Source organism: Hemiscyllium ocellatum, chromosome 4 (assembly GCF_020745735.1).
Source record: "Hemiscyllium ocellatum isolate sHemOce1 chromosome 4, sHemOce1.pat.X.cur, whole genome shotgun sequence".
Lineage (NCBI taxonomy): Eukaryota > Metazoa > Chordata > Chondrichthyes > Orectolobiformes > Hemiscylliidae > Hemiscyllium > Hemiscyllium ocellatum.
In genome coordinates, this window is record NC_083404.1 from 131630624 (window position 1) to 131653725 (window position 23102).

Sequence of the window (23102 nt, forward strand, 5' to 3'; positions counted from 1 at the left end):
TAATGGCAACGTTAGCCCAGTAGTGGGTGTTTGCTTGTGTTAAAATTACAGCGATTGGAAAATCCAGGCTTTTAGGTCTCTGAACTGTAATATCAATTTGCCATTCTCAATCGGACTGCTGACAAGTACTCATTTGTGACCCTTTGAGGTTCTCAATGCTCTCCTTTTAGTTTAAGAATTGTTCTTCTGCTGTGGAGTTGGCTGATGTTCAGTTATAAACTCGAGTGCACCACTGGAAAGGGCTGGATTATGAAAGGGTTTGGTCATGATGCATCACACAAAATCACCGATGTTGGATCAAAGATTGCCTTTACCAGAGGCCCTGGACCACATGAAGGAACTGAATCAACTTGATCAATCTATGCAGATTTGGAGTGCCTCTAACTTAAATCAGAAGCTAGCTATGAACTGTGTTGGTGAATTGCTGTCCATGATCTGTGGCAGTGCCAATGCCAAATTCTCATCAGTTAAGGAACAGATCACAAATTATGAGGAAGTAATTAAGGCCTATGACTTCTATTTTGGCTTAAAGTATAGCACCATCTTAGATTTGGTAAAGTGCAATCAGCACAACCAGGAGCCTGGGGAAACTACTGATTTTTTTAAATAATTGAAGCAGACCATCCTGCTGATAATTGCCAATATGGAAAATTAAGAGATGAGCTTATGAGAGATCCCACCATATTAGGCTAAGATAAAAGGTAGGGAAGAGGGACTTGGGGGACGGGCATTAGGAAATGTGATAGGTACAAGGAGGTTAAGGTGAAGGTGATAGGCCAGAGAGGGGGTGGGGGCGGAGAGGTCGGGAAGAAGATTGCAGGTCAAGAAGGTGGTGCTGAGTCCGAGGGTTGGGACTGAGATAAGGTGGGGAGAGGGGAAATGAGAAAGCTGGAGAAATCTGCATTCATCCCTTGTGGGTGGAGGGTTCCTAGGCGGAAGATGAGGCGCTCTTCCTCCAGGCGTTGTGTTGCCATGGTCTGGCAATGGAGGAGGCCAAGAACCTGCATGTCCTTGGCGCAGTGGGAGGGGGAGTTAAAGTGTTCAGCTACGGGGCGGTTGGGTTGGTTGGTGCGGGTGTCACAGAGGTGTTCTCTGAAATGTTCCGCAAGTAGGCGGCCTGTCTCCCCAATGTAGAGGAGGCCACATCGGGTACAGCGGATGCAGTAAATGATGTGTGTGGAGGTGCAGGTGCAGGTGAATTTGTGACGGATATGGAAGGATCCCTTGGGGCCTTGGAGGGAAGTAATGGGGAAGGTGTGGGCGCAAGTTTTGCATTTCTTGCGGTTGCCTGGAGGAAGAGCACCTCACCTTCCACCTCGGAACCCTCCAACCACAAGGGATGAATGCAGATTTCTCCAGCTTCTTCATTTCCCCTCCCCCCACCTTATCTCAGTCCCAAATCATTGGACTCATCACCACCTTCTTGACCCTCAATCTTCTTCCTGACCTCTCCGGCCTCTCCCCCACCTTCACCTTAACCTCCTTCCACCTATCACATTCCCAACGCCCTTTCCCCAAGTCCCTCCTCCCTACCTTTTCTCTTAGCCTGCTTGGCACACCTTCCTCATTCCTGAAAAAATGCTTATGCCCAAAACATCAATTTTCCTGCTCCTTGAATGCTGCCTGACCTGCTGCGCTTTTCTAGTAACACATTTTTCAGCTCTGATCTCCAGCATCTGCAGTCCTCACTTTCTCCATCCCACCATATTAGAAGCACTGAATGAAACGTTATCAGAATTTTTGCAAGATTTTACATGGGGAAAAGTAACACAGTTGTTAGACAAGCTGAACTTCACAAGCAGAACAACTTTTTCATCAATGAAGGAATAAGTCCCTTGACTGTGTCCATGGGATCCAACTCCATTAATTTTGATAATAAGAGGAATACCAATGTACCAGTAAGAAAGCGACCAAAATGGCACCGCCATTGCTTCTTGCCTGTAGTGTGCCAAGAAAAATTCGCATCTGTGCCAACCTTGCCCATTCAGTAATGTTGTGTGTCATGCATGCTATAAGAATGGCCATGTTCAGAGGCTTTGCTGAAGTAGAGGTTTACAGTTTATGAGATGAATCTGACCACTCCAAAATGCAATTGTCCAAGAATTAGATGCCAGTGAGGAACATTCCTCCTTGGGGAAGTGACACTCCAACAGGATGATTTTTGGAATCTAGGAATTGTGGTTAATGAGAAGAACTCTATTGTTAAATTGGATACCGAGGTGGGGAGGGTATATCAATTCTATCAGATCCAGTGTGTGGTTGAAGCCTCAATTTCTCCAATCGTATTCCATTACACATGAAGATTCAGGAAGAATCACAGTTAAGGGCAGGTGCAGGTTATTGCTGCAATGGGAGGCAGATTATTGTTCTCTATGTCACTCCCAATCAGCATTGCTGTTTATTAAACAGAGACACATGTATTTGAATCCTGTTTATTCATCAGCTGCAAGAAATTGCTGTTAATTCATTCCCCAGTGAGCCTGTCTCTGTGAAAGAAACATCATCCTTGGAACCGCAGGAGGATATTGCAAATGTTTTAACTATTCCTCCAGGAAAGGCTGGAAGGAACTGGATCGGGATGCACCATGCTGCAAATGTGTTGCTGGTCAAAGCACAGCAGGTTAGGCAGCACCTCAGGAATAGAGAATTCGACGTTTCGAGCATAAGCCCTTCATCAGGAATGAGAGAGTGTAGCCAAGCAGGCTAAGATAAAAGGTAGGGAGGAGGGACTTGGGGGAGGGGCGATGGAGGTGGGATAGGTGGAAGGAGGTCAAGGTGAGGGTGATAGGCCGGAGTGGGGTGGGGGCGGAGAGGTCAGGAAGAGGATTGTAGGTTAGGAGGGTGGTGCTGAGTTGAGGGAACCGACTGAGACAAGGTGTGGGGAGGGGAAATGAGGAAACTGGAGAAATCTGAATTCATACCTTGTGGTTGGAGGGTTCCCAGGCGGAAGATGAGGCGCTCCTCCTCCAGCCGTCGTGTTGTTATGTTCTGCCGGTGGAGGAGTCCAAGGACCTGCATGTCCTCGGTGGAGTGGGAGGGAGAGTTAAAGTGTTGAGCCACGGGGTGGTTGGGTTGGTTGGTCCAGGCTGCCCGGAGGTGTTCTCTGAAGCGTTCCGCAAGTAAACGGCCTGTCTCCCCAATATAGAGGAGGCCACATCGGGTGCAGCGGATGCAATAGATGCAATAGATGATGTAGCACCATGAGTGACAGTGACCAGCTTCAAAGTGAACTTCGACCTTTGTCAGCTCCTTCAATAAGGAGTGGAAGATGCAGCCACAGGGGATGATGATCTGTTGGATGAAAAGATCCTGCTACACTCTTCTGCTGTTAAACCAATGACGTTGAAGTCTCTGCTGTCACTTTTGAGCAGTTGTGCCTTCAAAGAAAGTGAATCTCATTGATCGTTCCACTGAGCCAGTCAATGGCAAGACCCAATTCTGAATAGAGTGGATATCTTGGGAGTCTGCTGTCAGGCATATGGATAAAATGTTCCAGCCAATGTAACTGATATTGAGTAATTAGTTCCTTGATGTTGAATGTGTCGTCTTAGTTGGACCTTGTTTGTTGCCACTGGAATTGGAGGAATTTGTGAAGCCATCACTTCTCTGGGAGTTTGAGTGGCTTGCTGTAGAGTGAGTGATTCTGAGTTTATCAGAGCATGGCAATCACTGGTGCACAATAAACCAAGACCTTAGCTTGAACTCCAAGCCCTCAAATAATCTTCACCCTGGTTGGTCAAAGGCTAAGCAAGCACATGATGAATATTGTCCCCCATGACCATGACCAGATGAGGCTCCCATGGTATGGAGCTGAATTATTTCAGATGTCAGATTCATCATTCCCCTGGTGGGATGGTGGTTCAGGAAAGTCAATGAAGGAAGCACCAATGATCCTCTATAAACCTCTCTCTCTACTTCTCTAAGTCTTTCTGCTCCTTTCAGTTGCTCTTCAGTACCAACCTCTTCGAACATCAGTCCGGGTCTCCATGTCGAAAGGAGTTCAACAACCTTCCTGTGAAGTGATCATTTTTATTGCAATAAATGGGCTACGTGAGTGCAATTTGTTGTGCTGGCATTGAGAGGGATCCCGTAGCAGGGTTTATCGGAAGCTACAGAGAAACCTGACCAAAAATGGTGTGAAGGTTTATTTTCAGGTTGGTTAGGAAGAGTGGCACCTCCCTCTGTGGGCTGCCTTTGAAAAAGCAGCTACTGCAACCTATTGCTGTCTGTGTGAGACACCCTGGAATGGGCTTCCCACTACTAGGCTCTGATGAATTAAATCCCCTCCCTCATCAGCCAGCCTGGCATCAATGTGCTGTTGTCACGTAAGGAAGTTCCTGGGGTTGAAACTAGGTGGAGCGTCATGGTGGTAACACTGGGACAGTGGAACAGTGGAACAGCCCTGCTTACTGTGACATTACAATTAAAATGAGGCCCCACTGTGTGACTGAAAGCAGAGCAAGGCTTCAAATGACTGATTGATTGTGTTTTCAATGTAGGCAAGCCAGACAAATCTTTGATCATGTTGCGTGCTCAAAGGAGGGATGCATTTGATTTGAGTTATTGTTGTCACATGTACCTAAGTACAATGAAAAGCCTTGTTTGCAAGTAGAACAGGCAGATCATTGCAACAGGGACAGATCATACGGCCCTTAGATAGGGTGAGGCACACAAGGCTACAGCTACACTGGAGGTGCACAAAGCAAGATCACCATTACTGGAGATTAGAGAGGTCCATTCATCAGTCTAATAACAGCAGGAAGAAGCTGTCATTCAACCTGATAGTGCTTGTGTTCAAGCTTCTGTATCTTCTGCCAGATGGAACAGGTTGGAAGAGAGTACTACCGGCGTGGGAGGGGTCTTTGGTGATATGGGCAGCCACTCCATGGCAACAAGATGTATAGTTGGAGTCCATGGATGGGAGGTTGGCTTCCGTTTGGGCTAAGCACATAACCTTCTGTAGTTTCTTATGGATCTGGGCATTAAACAAAGGATGGAATATTAAAGCATGGAAACAGGCCATTCAGCCTACTGAACCCATGCTGTTTGGAAGATTTAATCAATGAATTCCAATTGTATCTCCAAAATCCTGGCAATGTTTCCCCTTCAGTCCATGGGCAGGGCTGATTTTCAAAAGGGGAAAGTCTTCAGTCATTATTCCTGACATATTCCACGTCTAGTCGGAGCCAGCTTCCTTCTCCTCTTCTGCTTTGTTGGCAATGAGCCACAAATTATTAAAGTGGCTCGCTGCTCTCCAAGGGGGCTGCAAGTGACCCATTAGCAGCTCATTCCAAACAGCAGCAGTGTGCCCTGTCAACAAGGTACAACTCACTCCTGCAACAGACCTTCCAAACCCACAACCATGACCATAATGAGGGGCAGCTACATACATGGGAGCACCACTCACCAGCAAGCTCCCCTCCAAGCCACTCACCATCCTGACTTGGAAATTTATCGCTGTTCCTTCAGTGTCAGTGGGTAAAAATCCCAGAATTCCCTCCCTGATGGCATTGTGGGTCAACCTACAGCACATGGACTGCAGCGGTTCAAGAAAGCTGCTCACCCCCACCTTCTCCAGGACAGTTAGGGACAAGCAATGAATACCGCCGATGTTGGCAAGGCCCAGATCTGTTAAAACAAAACCCCCTGCTGGTTTGAGACAATCGATTTTCTCTTGTATATTTCTTTCCCTTGGTTCATTCTGTACCCTTAGGAGGACATTCCTGACCTTTGACTTCCCCTGCCACCTCGGTATTGCTCTGCAGAAGATGGGAACGTGTTGCATAAATGGAACGGATTTGATTCCTGATCCTGCAAACTCCTTGCACCCATCCCATCGGTGATGTGCATATATTCATATTTAACTTATTCCTTGGTTGATTAAGAAATGAAAGTCACCCACTGGGGATGAGGATGAATGTCAGTTTAAAAGCTGGATTCCCGTCATGGGAGGTCCAACATTCCACTGCTATCAGACCACATTAACTACTCACTCTGCGATCACTGCTCTCTGTAATTAAATATTGATTCAGATTTGCAAGTGGGGCTGCAGTCGCCTTGTGATAGTCATCAGACAGATCTATTACTAAATGAAACTTCACAGTTGGTAGGAGGGGGAGAAATAATCATTGAATAAAAGTCATAATTTCAGGGGAAAATGTTCACTACTTATCCTGCAGCTCATGCAAAGCCTTCTTGTGTTGCTTTTCTCTCGAGATGTGCGAGATTGTTAATGAAATAACAAAATATTCTTCAAGATGTTAAGATGCTTGAATTGTGTGATTTTTTTTTTCTCTCTCTTCTGTCATAACCATCAGCACCCTCAGCTTATTGCAATTATTTTACAAGGTAAAGAGTATAATTCAACACATTGAAGCTGACAATTAAAGCAAAAATATTCCATTGCGATAGACTGACTATGATAATCAGTTGGCAAGTTTTTTTTTAATTGGCCAGGGATGACGAGTTGAAAGACTGAAGCATAAATATCTGACATCGTGAAAGGGGCACTTGCAGCCTCCATGGATGTTGCTCAGGAATAGTTACAGATCAGAGGCAATTTTGGAGGGAGAGGAAGCTAACTTTTCCCGTACAAAAAAAACCAAAAGGCTGCAGATACTGGAAATTAAAACAAAAAGGTATAGGCAATGCTGGATACAGTCAGCAGCTCCATTAGCAGCTACCGAGGGAGGAACAGGGTTAATGTTTCAGGTCCGTGGCCTTTCATCAGAACCAACTTAAAACATTAACTCTATGTCTCTGTTCTGCAGATGCTGCCAGGCCTGTTTCTAGCACTTTCTGTTCTTAATTTCAGACTTCAAGCAGCCACACTATTGTCTACCACTGAACCAAATTATCCAGCCGTTTCGTTGATATCTGTGGGAAATGCCGTGTGCAAATTATTTGCCATGGATTCTGGATGATAAACAATGAATATGCATTCAAAGTTCAAAGGCAAAGTACTGTGGATGCTGGAAATCTGAGACAAAAGAGAGAAAATTCTGCAGAAATTCATTAGCGTCTGTGACGAGAGAATCAGAAATAACACTTGGAGTTCAGTATAAGGAACTTATCATTAACTGTAACATGCTTTGGAATATACTATGAATGTGTGTACATGCAGTCTGCCCCTCAAGTCTTTCTCTGAAGTGCATCTTGTCAGCTACTTCCACTGAGAGACTTAAAACACATATTGTAGGATGTACATTACCCAATATGTTTGTGGTACAGGTTAGGTCTCTAGGCCTTCTGGGGAAGAATATCTTCGCACTGTGACATCAACTGACCTGAATCTAAATGTGCTCTTATTTACCACCAGCTCCACTCTGACGTTGACCGAGGAGATGGCTCAGTCAAGTACATTCTCTCAGGAGAGGGTGCAGGCTCCATCTTCATCATTGATGAGAGCACAGGGGACATCCATGCTACCAAAAGGCTGGACCGTGAGGAACAGGCTTACTATGCCCTCCGCGCACAAGCTGTTGACCGGATAACGAACAAACCTGTCGAACCACTGTCCGAGTTTATCGTGAAAATACAGGACATCAATGATAATGAGCCACGATTTCTAGATGGTCCGTACGTGACCAGTATTCCGGAGATGTCTCCCGTGGGTAAGTCTGTACAAGAAGTGTGCCTTTCTGCTGAGCATTGATGTGACTCCTATGACAGTATTGTGTGTAAGTTCTGTGTGTCACTGGGCTATGCAGTGTGTTACCTACACTTTGATTAACAGCCAAAGTTAGCACCATTACTTCTCAATCCAGAAAGCTGTCAGTATAGGAACAGAAATACGCTATGTTGCTCCTCAATCCTACATACTCCTTTTTAAAAATTCGTTCATTGGTGTCACTGGGCGTCACTTATTATCCTTCGCTAGTTGTCCATCAGAAGATGGTGACAAGCTGCCTTCTTGAACTGCTGCAGTCTGCTCTAACCTGCGTCCCTGAATAATGTCATTCAGCAAAAATCTATCAAATTCAGATTTAAATTTAAGAATTCAGCTGTCATCAACTGTCGCATGCATCAGTGATTTCCACCCTTTTTAACAAAGAAGTGTTACCTAACTGAAAAATCAGGCTTTATTCTAGTCTTTAGGTAGAATGGAAGCTGCTAAAAATGTGTTGCTGGACAAGCGCAGCAGGTCAGGCAGCATCCAAAGAGCAGGAGAATCGACGTTTCGGGCATGAGCCCTTCTTCAGGCTTATGCCCGAAACATCGATTCTCCTGTTCCTTGGATGCTGCCTGACCTGCTGCGCTTTTCCAGCAACACATTTTCAGCTCTGATCTCCAGCATCTGCAGTCCTCACTTTCTCCTCGTAGAATGGAGGCTCCCCATTCTGAGACCCCACAACCACAGGAGCTAGTTTAGCATGTTCTACATTACCAACGGTGATGGCAATACCACTGGAATAGTAAACAAGAGGCACAGGCAAACTCTTTGGGGAACGTACATTCAAATCCCATCTGGCAGAGTTTCCAATCAGTTAACATTTCTGGAGTCAAAGTTTCATCCCTGACGTTGTTCCCAATTGTCAAAACATTCCATCTGGAGAAATGCCATCCTTCCCAGTCCGGCCTGCATTCATCTCCAGACCCACAGCAATGTGGCCAACTCATAACAGCCCTCTGAAGTGGCCTTGCAAACTCCCTAGTTCAAGGGCAGTTAGGAAAGGGCAGTAAATGCTAATGACTCCCACAAAGTGAAATAATATGTAACAGTCAGTTCCTCTTTGAAAACTTTGATTAAAATCTACCTGTTGCCCTTCTAAATTCTCGGGAATATACCACTCGTGAGTGCAGTTTCATGCTGGGAGTGCAGCTCTCATTCCACCTTACCTCCAAGGTTAACATCCCTTTTCTGAGGTGTGATGTCTGGAGCTGTCCCAATGTTTGAGGTTTGGTCAAACAAGTCTTTGTATTACTGCAGCATGATGTGGAAGTGCTGGTGTTGTACTGGGGTGGACAGAGTTAAAATTTACACAGCGCCAGGTTACCGTTCAACAGGTTTATTTGGAAGTACTAGCTTTCAGAGAGCTGCTTCTTTACCAGAGAGCAGTGCTCCAAAAGCTTGTACTTCCAAATAAATCTGTTGGGTGATAACCTGGTGTTTTGTGTTTTTTAACCCACTAAAGAATGACCTTCTCGTTTTTGAGTAGAGTGTGATATTCAACGGATATATAGAAAGGGAATTGACTTCAAAAAGCTCTGTTCCCAGGGTGAGGAGCATTAATAGCTTACTTTCAGAAGTAAGATTTGGATTATAGCATAAAAGATGCAAAGTTGCTCTTCCAGAATCCACAATATCTGTTTGTTCTTCATCCGCTCATTATGTTAGTATCTGACTTCGTGCAACAAATACAGACATGGCCCTTAGATCCTCAGTATCAATGACCTTTGCTCCGAAAGCTAGTGTGCTTCCATTTAAACCTGTTGGACTATAACCTGGTGTTGTGTGATTTTTAACTTGGAAAAATTCAGGCAGGTTCAAAATAGCAGAGCCCATTCCAACAGCATCAGCATTGATTTATACTATGAATCATAGAATCACAGAATTCCTGCAGTGTGGAAAGAAACCATTCGGCCCTTGAGTCTTCACTGACCCTTTGAAGAGCATCCCACACAGATGTTGTGACATCTAGATATTGTGGCATTCATTCAAAATTAATATTGATAAATTTTTCACTTATATTTCACCTGCAATATTAAAAAGTAAAAGAAAGTATTGGAGTAACTCTGGCATGATCCATGGAGAGAGAATCAGAATTGATGTTACGAGTTCAGTATGACTCTTCGTTGGGACTCTGAATGAATATTAATGGACATCTATGTCTCACTGTAGCATGATTAATAGTCATTGAATAACACTGTAATATCATTGACATAAATAAATGATTAGGTAATAAAATACTCTTAAACTGCTGGAATTAATTATTATTTTATTAATCTAGAATGAATGTTTTCAGAGTCTTATCAACCTTTCCTAAATTTATTTTTGTCTCTGACCTACTTTGACGTTTAGCAACATTTTCTGCCCATTATTTTTTGTTGGGGATATTTCTCATTGATGTTTGGCTGGGGGTCATGCTTAGGGTGAGGGAGATTAATAGTTTACTTTCAGAAATAGTTGGTTTGCGGCCCAATACATACACGTACCACGATGTGGGTTGGGCTAATGTGCATTGGCTGATTGTGTGTCAGTTTCTGAGTCTGGAACTCAGTTGGCACCATTAGTGAGCTGCAGGAGCTGAGTGGATCAAGGGGAAGGGGTGGTGGCGATTCTGAGAAGCTCCTCCAAGGATATGTCATCAAGTCCAGCCAGGTACCACCTTCCACAGCACTCTCACCAGTACCTTCTCCAGGGCACCTAGGGATGGACCCAGCCAGTGGTGCCTATGTACCATGAATGAATTATAAAAAGCAAATGATTACTTTGCAATCGGAGTGTGATGATGCTGTCACTTCAAAAAGGTTATTTGTCCTTGGTTTTTTTGGAAGCGAGGTTGTAAAGGCAGAGGTGCCGAGCAGTCTCGGGTGTTTAATAGTTTAACAATGGGAGGGGGGTGGCCAGTTCTTCCAGTTCAGGTATTTTGTAATTATTTTTAGCTATAGCAGTCACAAGATGTGTGAGTCCAGAAGAGTTGCAAGCTTCAGACTTCCTCTGAAATCTCTCTCTGGGCATTGTGCACTCCTGCCTGTAAGAATCTGTGTTTGAATTTACTGTTTTACCAAGGGGAGTGTTAATGGGATATTACAGTATTGGAACATTTAAATCGTAATAGTTACTGTATCAGATTAGTTAAGGTTTCCAATAGTTAAGTATTTTTGTTCTGCTTTCTTTTGTTTGTGTTTTAACTGTAGTCTTTAAATAAATTCTGTTTTGCTTAAAGCTGAGTGGTTTGACCTGCTGCATCAATCCTGGAACACCCACTTCACATCACCTTTGAAATAAGAAAAAGGGTCTAGGCTACCTTCTTAAAATATTTTGAAGGGGTCTGGCCTGGTCCATAATAGGAGGAAGAGGCTACCTTTCCATTCACTGGTTAGAAAGATTTAATAGTAGAGCACTTGGAAAACGCTGTCAGGACTTTGACAGAGACAGCGCAAATTTACAAATGGGAAACCATGCTCGGCAAATCTGCTCAAAAAGCTTGTGATTTCAAATAAACCTATTGGACTATAACCTGGTGTTGTGTGATTTCAGAGCTGAAAATGTGTCGCTGGAAAAGCGCAGCATCCAAAGAGCAGGAGAATCGACGTTTCGGGCATGAGCCCTTCTTCAGGAATCCTTTTTTCTTGTCGTGTGACTTCAGACATTGTCCACCCCAGTCCAGTGCAGGCACCTCCACATCATACACTCCACAAACAAAACTGTGACCGGTGCAGTACCTCTGGCCTTTGTTTTTTTATTCCCCTATTACATTTAAGATATTGTGTAATTCCGAATGTTTTTAATTATCCTTTGACAAGAGGATTTGAAATCACATTCCCTCGATCATTGTTCTAGAGAAATAAATGTTGAAGCTCTGTGACCAATTGCACAGCATGCAAAAGCTGAGAGATTTAGTCAGGGAAAAAGAATGGAAAGGAAGCATCTTGTTCTGATTAAGCTGGTTGCAAGAAAATCTTGCCTTTTTGTCATTCATTCCATGGTGCCACTGACTGTGCCCATCCTGTGTGCACAGAATCCCTACAGTCTGGAAGCCCCAACAAGTCCACATTAACCCTCTGAAAAGCATCCCATTAATACCCACCTACCTACCTACCCTACTTATGTAACCCTGCATTTCCCATAGTGAGTCCACCTAGACTGCAAATTCCTGGACACTGTAGCATGGCCAATCTGCCTAACCTGCACATCTTTGGACTGCAGGAGGAAACCAGAGCACCTGACAGAAACCCATGCAGACATGGGAAGAACATGCAAACTCCACAGACAGTCGCCTGACGGTGGAATCATACCCAAGGCCCTAGCACTGCAGGGTAGCCGGGCTAACCATTGAGCCACTGTGCCGCTCTTAAGCTCCCCTTGAGAAGGTGGTGGTGGTGGTGGTGAGCTGCCTTCTTGAACAGCTGCAGTCCATGTGCTGTAGGTAGATGCTCACAATGATCTTAGGGAGAGAATTCCAGGATTTCGACCCAATCAACACTGAACGGCAATATATTTCCAAGTCAGGATGGTGAGGGGCTTGGACAGGAATTTACAAGGCGTGGTGTTCCTATTTTTTCAAATGCTCCTTAAATTCCACTTCGTGGCAACTTTTGACCAACTGCCCCAAAATCCCCTGATACGACAAGGTTTGCTTCACAATATTCCCATAATATAATTCGTTGTCATGCAAAGCAGTCAATGCAAGTTGTGGAATCTGAATCCTTGCGACACAGATGTACCTGACTATTAAGTTATTAAAATGGACTATAGTTGCCATCCACATATTTAATCCATGATTATATCAAATCAGAAGAGAAACTACTGGATCTTACAAATTTGTCAGGCTATTGTCATTTGGAAAATCAGAAGTGATCATCTTGTTCCATGATCTTGCGAACAATTTATTGAATTGTTTGTGTAGTTCTGTTCCTGACCACCATTTCCACTCAATAGATCCTGATGAAGAGCTTATGCCCGAAACATTGACTCTTCTGCTCCTCGGATGCTGCCTGACCTGCTGTGCTTTTTCAGCGCCACACTCTTCGACTTTGATCTCCAGCATCTGCAGTGCTCAACTTTGTGGTGTGACCCACCTGATGTGGAAGGTTACAATTCCACTGACACAGTTGGCAGTGCTCCTCCTGCTTCTGAACCGGAAGCTTGTGAGTTCAAAACCCACTCCAGTGCAGTAGTGAGGGAGTGCTGCTCTGTTGCTGCTGCCGTCTGGATGAGAAGTTAAACCAAGTTCCCATTTGTCTGCCTGAGTGGATTGAAAAGATCTTGTGGTACTATTTGGAAGCAAAGCAGGGTAGCTATTTCTAGAATAATGGGCAATATTTATTGCTCTTTTAACATTTATGAACAAATTATCTGGTCATTATCACAATGTTGTGTGTGAGACCTCACTGTGAGAAAACTGTTTCGTGTATCACACCAGTCACACCCTGTGAAGTGGCTATAAAGGACTGTGAAGAGTGTAACATATTGCATATTTTTAATAATTCAGGAAATGAGTCTCATCAATTGATGATTCGCTGCATTTTATAACATTGGCCCGAGACAAAAAAGATATAGGGCACAGGAAGGACACTGATAAAAGATGCAAACTTTTGATATATTTATGCAGTTCATTTCCACATCGTGACACTTTGACATTGGTTCCTTGATGGACTTAATTTAACAGATGATCCACTATATTTCTATGCAGGAACATCCGTGATTCAAGTGACAGCAACCGACGCTGATGATCCTACTTACGGGAGCAGTGCCAGGGTGGTGTACAGTATCCTCCAGGGGCAGCCTTATTTCTCCGTAGAGCCCAAGACAGGTGACAATCAATGACAATACTTATTTTTGCCTCCAATTATAATCTGTGGTGAAGCCTAAAATGCTTGCTTTTTTTTTGTCTTGCTTTGCTACCCTCAATGTCATAGACCAGTGTAAATGTTGCTCTTTTGACTGACTTACTTATTTCTTGCATGCATAAATAAACACAATGTGGAATTCTGGAGAAATTATTGAGAGAATGTGAAAGCTGCAGGCTCATGGAATATCTGAGATGAACTGCTTGGATCTCTTTAAAGGGAGACTAGATAAACACGTGAGGGAAGATGGATGATGAGGGACAGGAGGGATCTCCAGTGGAACATATATGTGTCTGCATGGATGCGTTGGGCTGAATGACCTGTTTCTCTGCTGTAGAGTCTGTGCAACTCAATGTAAATTAAAGAGTGGACTATAAAATGTGCGTAAGTTAGCGGCAACTGCAACTTTGGATAGCATCATGTCAACAGTTAGGCGTCACAATAGAATTGCATGGTCTAGCCACTGGATGGGGCTATGGAGTGAGTTTCTGAAGGCTTTGTCTGCAATGTACCATTTCAATGTGGACCTGGGTCATTATAAGGCAGCATCTGCTGACAGAAGCATCTGCGGTTGGCCACTTGTCTGCAAACACGAATGAACATGATCCCAGACTCAATACGTCGTCGTGTACAATTTACCATGTGTGATGTTGCACATAAAGGCAGCATTTCACATGGGCAGAGGAGGAGCACAATTTTGCAACAGGATAAGGTGGGGGAAGGGGAGCACAGTGAGGACATGGCAGTGAGGCAGTGAGGACTGAATTGTGGGGAGAGCTGAAGGCAGGGTGGAGAAGTGAGATCTGGGTCGAGGGAGTGCGAGTGGGATTGGGGGAGTGAGGGTGGAGCTGAGGGGAGTGAGGATGTGGGATAGGGTGAGGGAAGATGGGACTGGGGGTGGGTGAGGACCTGGGGCAGGGGGCTGGTGGGATGGGGGGTCCAGAGTAAGGACCCAGGATGGGAGGGGTGAGCATGAGGGTGGGAGAGGAAATGAATATTTCCTTACTCAGCAGGGTGGCCTGCTGTGTGTGCTGTCACCCCAGTCTCCTGTGTGCATGAACAAATGTGGATTTAAATGGAGTGTAATGCATGGTGTCAGCAAACCAAGCCAGGATTTTAACACAAGGCCTCCCCTATTACTACTGAGTCTGCATTTATGCTCTGTCTACTCTTTCAACTTCCTTTAACATAGTCCCCTGCCTCATTCGAATTTGTGACTCCATTCTCCAGGTTGAGTTGCGAGTTGCCAATTACAAATCTGAGAGAAAAGGAACAATCTGACATCCAGCCTCCTCTTGACTTAACAAAAGGAAACATTAAATTTTAGACAATCCCCATTGTCTGTCCTGAAAACGTATAAAATTGGACATGAGTGACATCCTGTATTGCTACTTCACATTGGCTGGCACAAGACAAAATGGCATATTTAACAGACAATAGACAATAGGTGCAGGAGTAGGCCATTCGGCCCTTCGAGCCTGCACCACCCTTCATTATGGTCATGGTTGGTCATCCACAATCAGTATCCTGTTCCTGCCTTACCCCCATAACCCTTGATTCCACTATCCTTAAGAGCTCTATCTTTCTTGAAAGTATCCAGAGACTTGGCCTCCACTGCCTTCTGGGGCAGAGCATTCCATATATCTACTACTCTCTGGGTGAAAAAGTTTCTCCTCAACTCTGTTCTAAATGGCCTACTCCTTATTTTTAAACTGTGTCCTCTGGCTCTGGACTCATGCAGAGGTTTCCTGCCTCCAGAGTGTCCAATCCTTTAATAATCTTATACGTCTCAATAAGATCCCCTCTCATCCTTCTAAACTCAAGTGTGTACAAGGCCAGTCACTCCAATCTTTCAACATATGATATTCCCACCATTCCAGGAATTGACATCGTGAACCCACGCTGTACTCCCTCAATAGCCAGAATGTCCTTCCTCAAATTTGGAGACCAAAACTGCACACAGTACTCCAGGTGCGGTCTCACCAGGGCCCTGTACAGCTGCAGAAGGACCTCTTTGCTCCTATACTCAATTCCTCGTGTTATGAAGGCCAGCATGCTATTAGCTTTCTTCACTACCTGCTGTACCTGCATGCTTGCTTTCATTGGCTGATGTACAGGAACACCTAGATCTCATTGTACTTCCCCCTTACCTAACTTTACACCTTTTAGGTAGCAATCTGCCTTCCTGTTCTTGCCACTAAAGTGGTGAACCACACATTTATCCACATTAAACTGCATCTGCCATGCATCCGTCCACTCACCGAGTCTGTCCAAGCCACCCTGTACTCTCATAACATCCTCGTCACATTTCAAATTGAAATCCTAAAGGTCAATCTTTTGTGTGTTAAAAAATAAATACTTTTGGCCTATTTGAGACAGAGATGAAGTGAATTTTATTTCTCACAGAGCCTGGTGAATTTTTGGGGCTCTATCCTCCAGAAGGCAGCAGAAGCAAACTCTTTAGACGTTTTAAGGAAGAAGTGGCTAGATTCTTGATGAGCAAAGGGGTGAATGGTTGGGGGTGTAGTTTAGATATGATCTTAATGAATGGCAAAGCAAGCTCTTTGGAACCAAGGGCGTGTGCCCTTCTCCTGTCAATATTTTTAAAAATTTTCATCAGCACCTACTTTCAAACGTTATTGAGAAGGAAAAACAATTCCTGAGAGGAAAAAGGTTTTTGGGGGTTTGAGGAAAGAGCAGGGTATTGGAGCTGAGGCACAGCAACTAAGCATCCGTGGAGACAGAAACAAACTTCTGAAGAAGAATTGTATTGGACTCAGAACGTTAACTCTGCTTCATTCTCAACAGATACTGCAAGACCTGTCGGTTTTCTCCAGCAGTCTCTGTGTTTGCTGCCGAGTTCCAACAGCTGCTTTTATTTGAGGGTCAAGGGATGATTAGGGTAGCTTTTTCAAAGGGCCAGCACAGCCAAGATGGGCTGATTGGCCTTCTTCTGGATCATTCTGTGATTCTACATCTCATTTTACTCGGGTGCAACTCTTATCTTGCTGCAGGTCATATTTTTTTAAAAAGTGTAAAATTCATCTGACTCTGAGCCTCATCACACCAGCTAGAAAGTGAGTTTATTTCAATCTTACCCCCACACCCCCACCCTCACCCCGACCACCCAGATGGATGTTCTTTACCCTCAAGCCCTGGTGTGAGCTTTCCTGATACTATCACTAAGATAACATCATCTGCACCAGTCCATGCTTCTTGCTGTTCAATAATGCAATCCCAAAATTTGACTCTTGTAACAGTGAAATCCAAAAAAGTGTAGCTGTCTGACTTCAAACCTATGATGCTTCCAAAGACTTGAAGGAAGGAAAGGCTCTGGAGAAAGAGTTTCACTAATTGAAAACCCCGCTGAAAGAGCTAGGACAGACATTGTGGGCCAAATGGCCTTGTTTTGTGCTGCATCATTGCGTGTGTTCCAGGTTTAAGCACAGTGTTTGGCACGGGGAACCCTGCTGTTATAACACAGTGCATCCCTTCACTCATTATGAGCAGGGTCACATTTCATCTCATGCACCTTGTTTTCATGCATGCCCAGCTGTCATACAGTCTGACTCCAAGGCCGATGGTTGTAATTGTTTCCCAGTTGGCAGCATGTTCCCTTGCCAGTCAACTCTGGAGCTGTCTTCAGTTAGTAGCCTAAGGATCGACATAATCAGCACTTGCACTTCAACCTGCTTCACCATTCAATAGCAGGGTGGCTGAGAGTCACCATCAGTGGGTAGCAGGGCCTCATGTTGTCCGCATGGATTTTAACAAGGCTCCTGACAGCTTCCCCTAGGGTACATGGTCAGAAGTGTGGAAGTTCAGCAAACCCAAGAGACAGTGGCAAGTTAGATTGGAAATTGGCCCAATGGTTTCTTCCCGAGATGTCGATTGTCCTGCTCCTCGGATGCTGCCACACTTTTCCAGTACCACTCTAATCTTGACTCTAATCTCCAGCATCTGCGGTCCTCACTTTTTCCTCGATGGCAGAAAGCACAGTTTAATAGTGGATGAGCCTTCTTTTGTGTTTGGAAGGCTATCTTAGCTGGAACTTTACAGGACCAGTACTCACTCCTTGCCTTTTGATGCATCCATCGATGATTCAGATCTTACTGTAGCGGAAATGCTTAAATGTGTGGTACAGAATTGGCTCTGTAGTTCAATAGTGAGCAAGAACAAGGATATGTTAATTGTTGTGGACAAGGCCAAACCCCCTCAAAATACATTAAGAAGATAGCCTAACGTTTTCTTATTTTAAAGGTAAGTGCCAGGTGTTGTATTCTAGATACAATTCAATTTGTCAAATTTGAAGCAAAACATAGTTTATTCATACACGATAGTTTAAAAAGAAGAAGCGAAAGAAAATATTGAAATAACTTAACTCTATTGGAAAACTTAACAGAACTGTAGATTATTTGACTACTAAACAGTAACTATTCCAATACAATAACATACCATAAACACACCCTTTGCAAAGGCAAATTCAGTAAAACAGATTGTCTCACATGCAATTCTAGCAACAGGAAGACAACCCCAGCTTTTAGCTATAACAAAGGGAGGAAATATAACCTCTAAACCCAGCTTCAAGACCCCAGCAAAAACTGAAACTATAAAACCTGGTTATGTGGGTGCTTGACCCCACCCATCCATGCTGCTTCTATTGTTCCAACCTAAAAAAAACCTAGGCCTCAAAAGCTGTTTACTTTATTGGCCTTGGATCAGACTGCTTGATATATCTGTCTGAACTTTGTTAAAAAAAGACAAAATATACCTCTGAAAGCCATAATGTGTCACACAATGGACTGGTCAGATGGACTGGAAGACAAGAAATGGAATTTAGTCTGGAGAAGTGTGAGGTCATGCATCTGTCGAGGTCAAGCAAGTTGAAGAATATACAAATAATGGCCCCTCAGATGCGTAGAGGAACTGCAGAGCCACGTCTCACTGACCTTGGGAGATAGTACAACATATGGAGAAAGTTAAAAATCACACAACACCAGATTACAGTCCAATAGGTTTGTTTGGAAGTACTAGCTTTCAGACTACTGCTCCTTCATCAGGTGTGGTGTGATTTTTAACTTTGTCCACCTCAGTCCATTATTAACATCTGCAAGTCATAACATTTGAATGAGGCACCAAGAAGCTATGCATGAAAAGGAGTACACCATTCTACTTTTTAGTTAGATTGTGGCTGATTGTTTACCTCCACACAATCTATCGCACTATTACCATTGTCAATAGTCTCTAGAAGTCTATCAGTTTCTGCCTTGAATAAGATCAATGACTGACCTTTCACAACCCTCTGAGGTAGAGAATTTCAGAGTGAGTGAAGAATTCCTTGATCTTTAAAGGCCTACCGTTGCTGAGGGATGAGGTCTTCCAGTCTGGGCTCACCATGGACACGCATGCCTTTGGAAAAATGGCTGTTAGAATTATAACTCAAACTAATAACTCAGATCCGTTGTCTTTACATGTTTTGTCATCGAATGACTTTAAGTTTATGCCTCATTGGCCTGACGAGAAATTTCAGTGATACGTCTGAGGGAAGCTTCTGTAATGGAACTTGTGAAGTGAATTTTGAAGCGTTTGAGAAATTGTAATTTCTGTTTCAGTTCTGTCAGACAAAGTGTTGTGCCTCCTTCCAGGTTTTACTGAGTACACTCCTGTCGGGCTCCTGGCGCTAATTAAATTTTAATTGTTTCATCAACACTGGAAACAGAAACTAGCGTTTAAAGTGAGTGACTTTTTATCCCACTTACCACAGACATCTATTTTTATTGCTTTGGAGAGAGATCATTAGCAGCCTGTTGACGCCAGAGGATCACATGGATATCGCTGCTTGGAGGACATGAGATGCACTTAAATGTCAAAATGGGAAAGGTTTTTGTAATTAGGAGATTTCTTGGAGCCCGGTTTTATATGATTGAATAGAAAAGGAGTGTTATTGAATTTCGCAAGCATAACCCCGTGATAAAGGCTGTAAAGAGTCTCACTAACCATCAGCGAGAGTTTCCATCACTGTGGAGGAACCTGTTGTGCTCACGCGCTTTGGAATGAAAGGCCGAAGTCACTTATTAAAATGCGCACTTGTGATATTGAACAAGGGTGGCATGTCAGACCAGGGCTCACCGTGCCCTCTCAGATGGATGTAGTAGCAATGTTCTGAGGAAGAGCATTGGAATTCTGTCCAGTTGCTCGGCCAACATTTACCCCTCAACCACAATGATCGCATTGCTGTTTGTGGGAGTTTGCTGTGTGTAAATGGGCTGTACATTGCTCACAACACACACCTTCATAAGTACTTCACCTCCTGTAAAGTGCTTTTGAACACCATCTGGTTGTGAAGGTGCTATATAAATAAATGTCTTCCTTTTTATTGATGGTGGTGGATGAGTAATGGTCACTGTTTATGTGGAGGTAGACACATTGCCACGACTGTTAGAGAGGCAAATTATATTCTGGCATTTATTACAAGGGTTTCAGAGGGCAAGAGTTATGGAAGTCTTGCTGCTATTGTACAGGTTCTTTGTGGGATGACAATTAGGCTACTCCAAACAGTTTTGATCTCTTTGGTCCCATAAACTAAAATAAATTATACTTGCCTAAGAGACAGTGCAACAAACTTTAACTAGCTTGACTTGTCGTATGAGATAGCAATGAGGTGTGAGGTGAGCTGAGATTGAATTAGTCTATATCTTCTGAGTTTCAGAGACCTGTATTGAGAATTGTTTACAAGAATCACTGTAGCAATTCCCCACCAACAGCACCTTCCAAATCTGTGACCTCTACCATCTAGAAGGACAAGGGCTGCACATGCCTTCCCACCACTTCCAAGTTCCCCTCCAGTTCACCCACCATCCTGACTTGGAGCTCTATGTCTCTCCATTGGATCAAAATCTGGGAATTCCCTCCCTGGCAGTATTGTGGATCTACCTACAGCATGTGGACTGCAGTGGTTAAAGGACGTAGCTCACCATCACCATCTCAAGGGCAGTTAGGGATGAGTGAGAAATGCTGGCATCCTACAAACAAGTGAGGAAAGTTGAGTGATCATCTCATTGAAATGTTTAAAATGCCTTGACGGGACACATGCTGAGGGGTTGTTTCCTGAGCTGTGCAGCCCAGAACGAGAGGTGTAGTGGACAGTGAAGAGGGTTACCTCAGATTACAGCAGGATCTTGACCAGATGGGCCAATGGGCTGAAAAGTGGCAGATGGAGTTTAATTCAGATAAATGCAAGGTGCTGCATTTTGGAAAAGCAAATCTTAACAGGACTTATATACTTAATTGTAAGGTCCTAGGGAGTGTTGCTGAACAAAGAGACCTTGGAGTACAGGTTCACAGCTCCTTGAAAGTGGAGTTGCAGGTAGATAGGATAGTGAAGAAGGTGTTTGGTATGCTTTCCTTTATTGGTCAGAGTATTGAGTACAGGAGTTGGGAGGTCATGTTTCAGTTGTACAGGACATTGGTTAGGCCACTGTTGGAATATTGCATGCAATTCTGGTCTCTTTCCTATCAGAAAGATGTTGTGAAACTTGAAAGGACTCAGAAAAGATTTGCAAAGATGTTGCCAGAGTTGGAGGATCTGAGCTACAGGGAGAGGCTGAACAGGCTGGGTCTGTTTTCCCTGGAGCATCGGAGGCTGTGGGGTGACTTTATAGAGGTTTACAAAATTATGAGGGGCATAGATAGGATAAATAGACAAAGTCTTTTCCCTGGGGTCGGGGAGTCCAGAACTAGAGGGCATAGGTTTAGGATGAGAGGGGAATGATATAAAAGAGACCTAAGGGGCAACTTTTTCACGCAGAGGGTGGTTCGTGTGTGGAATGAGTTGCTAGTGGATGTCATGGAGGCTGGTACAATTACAACATTTAAGAGGCATTTGGATGGGTTTATGAATAGGAAGGGTTTGGAGGGATATGGGCCAGGTGCTGGCAGGTGGGACTAGACTGGGTTGGGATATCTAGTCGGCATGGACAGGTTGGACCGAAGGATCTGTTTCCATGCTGTACATCTCTATGACTCTATGACTCTAGAGGATGTCACCTCAGGATAAGGGACTAGCCATTACTGTGAGAAATGGGGAGACATTTCTTTACTCAAAGGCTGGGAAATCTTTGACATTTTCTATCTCAGAGGGTACAGATGTGCAGTTTTTGGCTGTAGTTGAAACTAAGACCAGTAGCCTTTTGGATGTCAAGGGAATCAAGGTTTTGGAGATCAGGTGGGGTAGTGGCATTTGTTGTTAAAGATTAGAGAATAGTAGAGCAGACTTAAGGGCTTGTATGACCTATTCCTGCTTCTATTCTATTACCATAATTAATTAGAATTGAAGATGTCCTATGTTGAGCTGATAAACACTGAAAAGAAACCCACAAGATACGATTTATTACAGACAACTGCTGCGACTCTAATCTTTTTCATTCACGCACACAATCCATCTGTTAGGGATTTAAAGATCAAGTGATAATCACATTTTGCTTATTACAGATTATAAAAGTCTCTGTAATGCTATTATGCTAAGTTATGTCAGAGTGGAAACATCGCAGCGTGACTTCCTGGAGGAAAACTGCAATTGCAATCACTTACAATGTGAATCTTTTCAGTTTAAAGTAGAGCTGCAGCATTTCTGTACTATTGGTTAGTTACTTCAACTGGCCTGGCAAAGTTAGCAGATTCTGCACAGCAACCAAGTTGCCCCGTAACTAACTTGCCGGAGGATTTTGAGTGCAGAATTGTGAAAGACAGAGCATTATTAAATTGGGTGAAATTATTAATCAGAATAAAGCCCAGCCTGGCATTCTCACCACCGCGTCTTATCCTTACTTGATTGCACCTGTTAACAATGATACTTAAACCTTCAGTTAAATGGTTTGACAATGTTGACCAGTTACATCTGTTTGTCTCGATTTCTTTTTGCTTCCATTTTAAGCAGCGACACTAGCCTGTCTGGTCATTTTACATGAGTTCATATCTCTGTTAATATCAGGGATGAAGGTACATGGAAACGGAAGTAGTCTGTTCAGTCTCTTGAACCAGCAATACAATGTTCATCGTCCCTTTCCTGCACCACCTCCATGACCCTTGATGTTATTAGAAATTCATTAAGCTCTATCCTGAATGTGTTCAGTGACTGAACTTCCACTTCCTTCCGAGGTAAATAATTCCAAAGATTCACCACCCTTTGAGTGAAGAAATTCCTATTCATTCCAGTTTTAAATGGCTTAGCGCTTATTTTGAGTTAAGTCTCCTGGTTCTAGACTCACCAGTGAGGGGAAGTATGAGATCATCTCTCATTCCATCAAACTCTGGAGAACACAGATCCATTTTCCTCACTATTTCCTCATAACATAAGTCAGCCAATCCAAGAATTAGGCTGATGAATAAACATAGCCCTCACTCTACAGCAAGTCGATCATTCCTCAGACAAAGAGACCAAAACTGTACCTGGAGCAAAGTGTAGGTTTACCAAGGCTCTACACAATGATGTCTTCTGTCCCAAAATCCCCTTGGTAAAATATGTTTCCCACTATTATTGTTTGTTGTACCCGTTGCTAATTTGTAGTGTCTCACGAAAAGGACATCCA

At 43.7% G+C, this 23102-nt stretch overlaps 1 protein-coding gene across 1 annotated transcript in view; it reads left to right on the forward strand.

Moving 5' to 3' along the window:
- Nucleotides 1-23102, forward strand: part of LOC132815251 (cadherin-7-like) — a 138414-nt gene that overhangs the window by 6930 nt on the left and 108382 nt on the right. Inside the window, exons 2-3 of the mRNA XM_060824065.1 lie at nt 7319-7613; nt 13359-13478. Of these exons, the coding sequence (XP_060680048.1) occupies nt 7319-7613; nt 13359-13478 (415 nt within the window). The remainder of the gene's footprint in view (nt 1-7318; nt 7614-13358; nt 13479-23102) is intronic.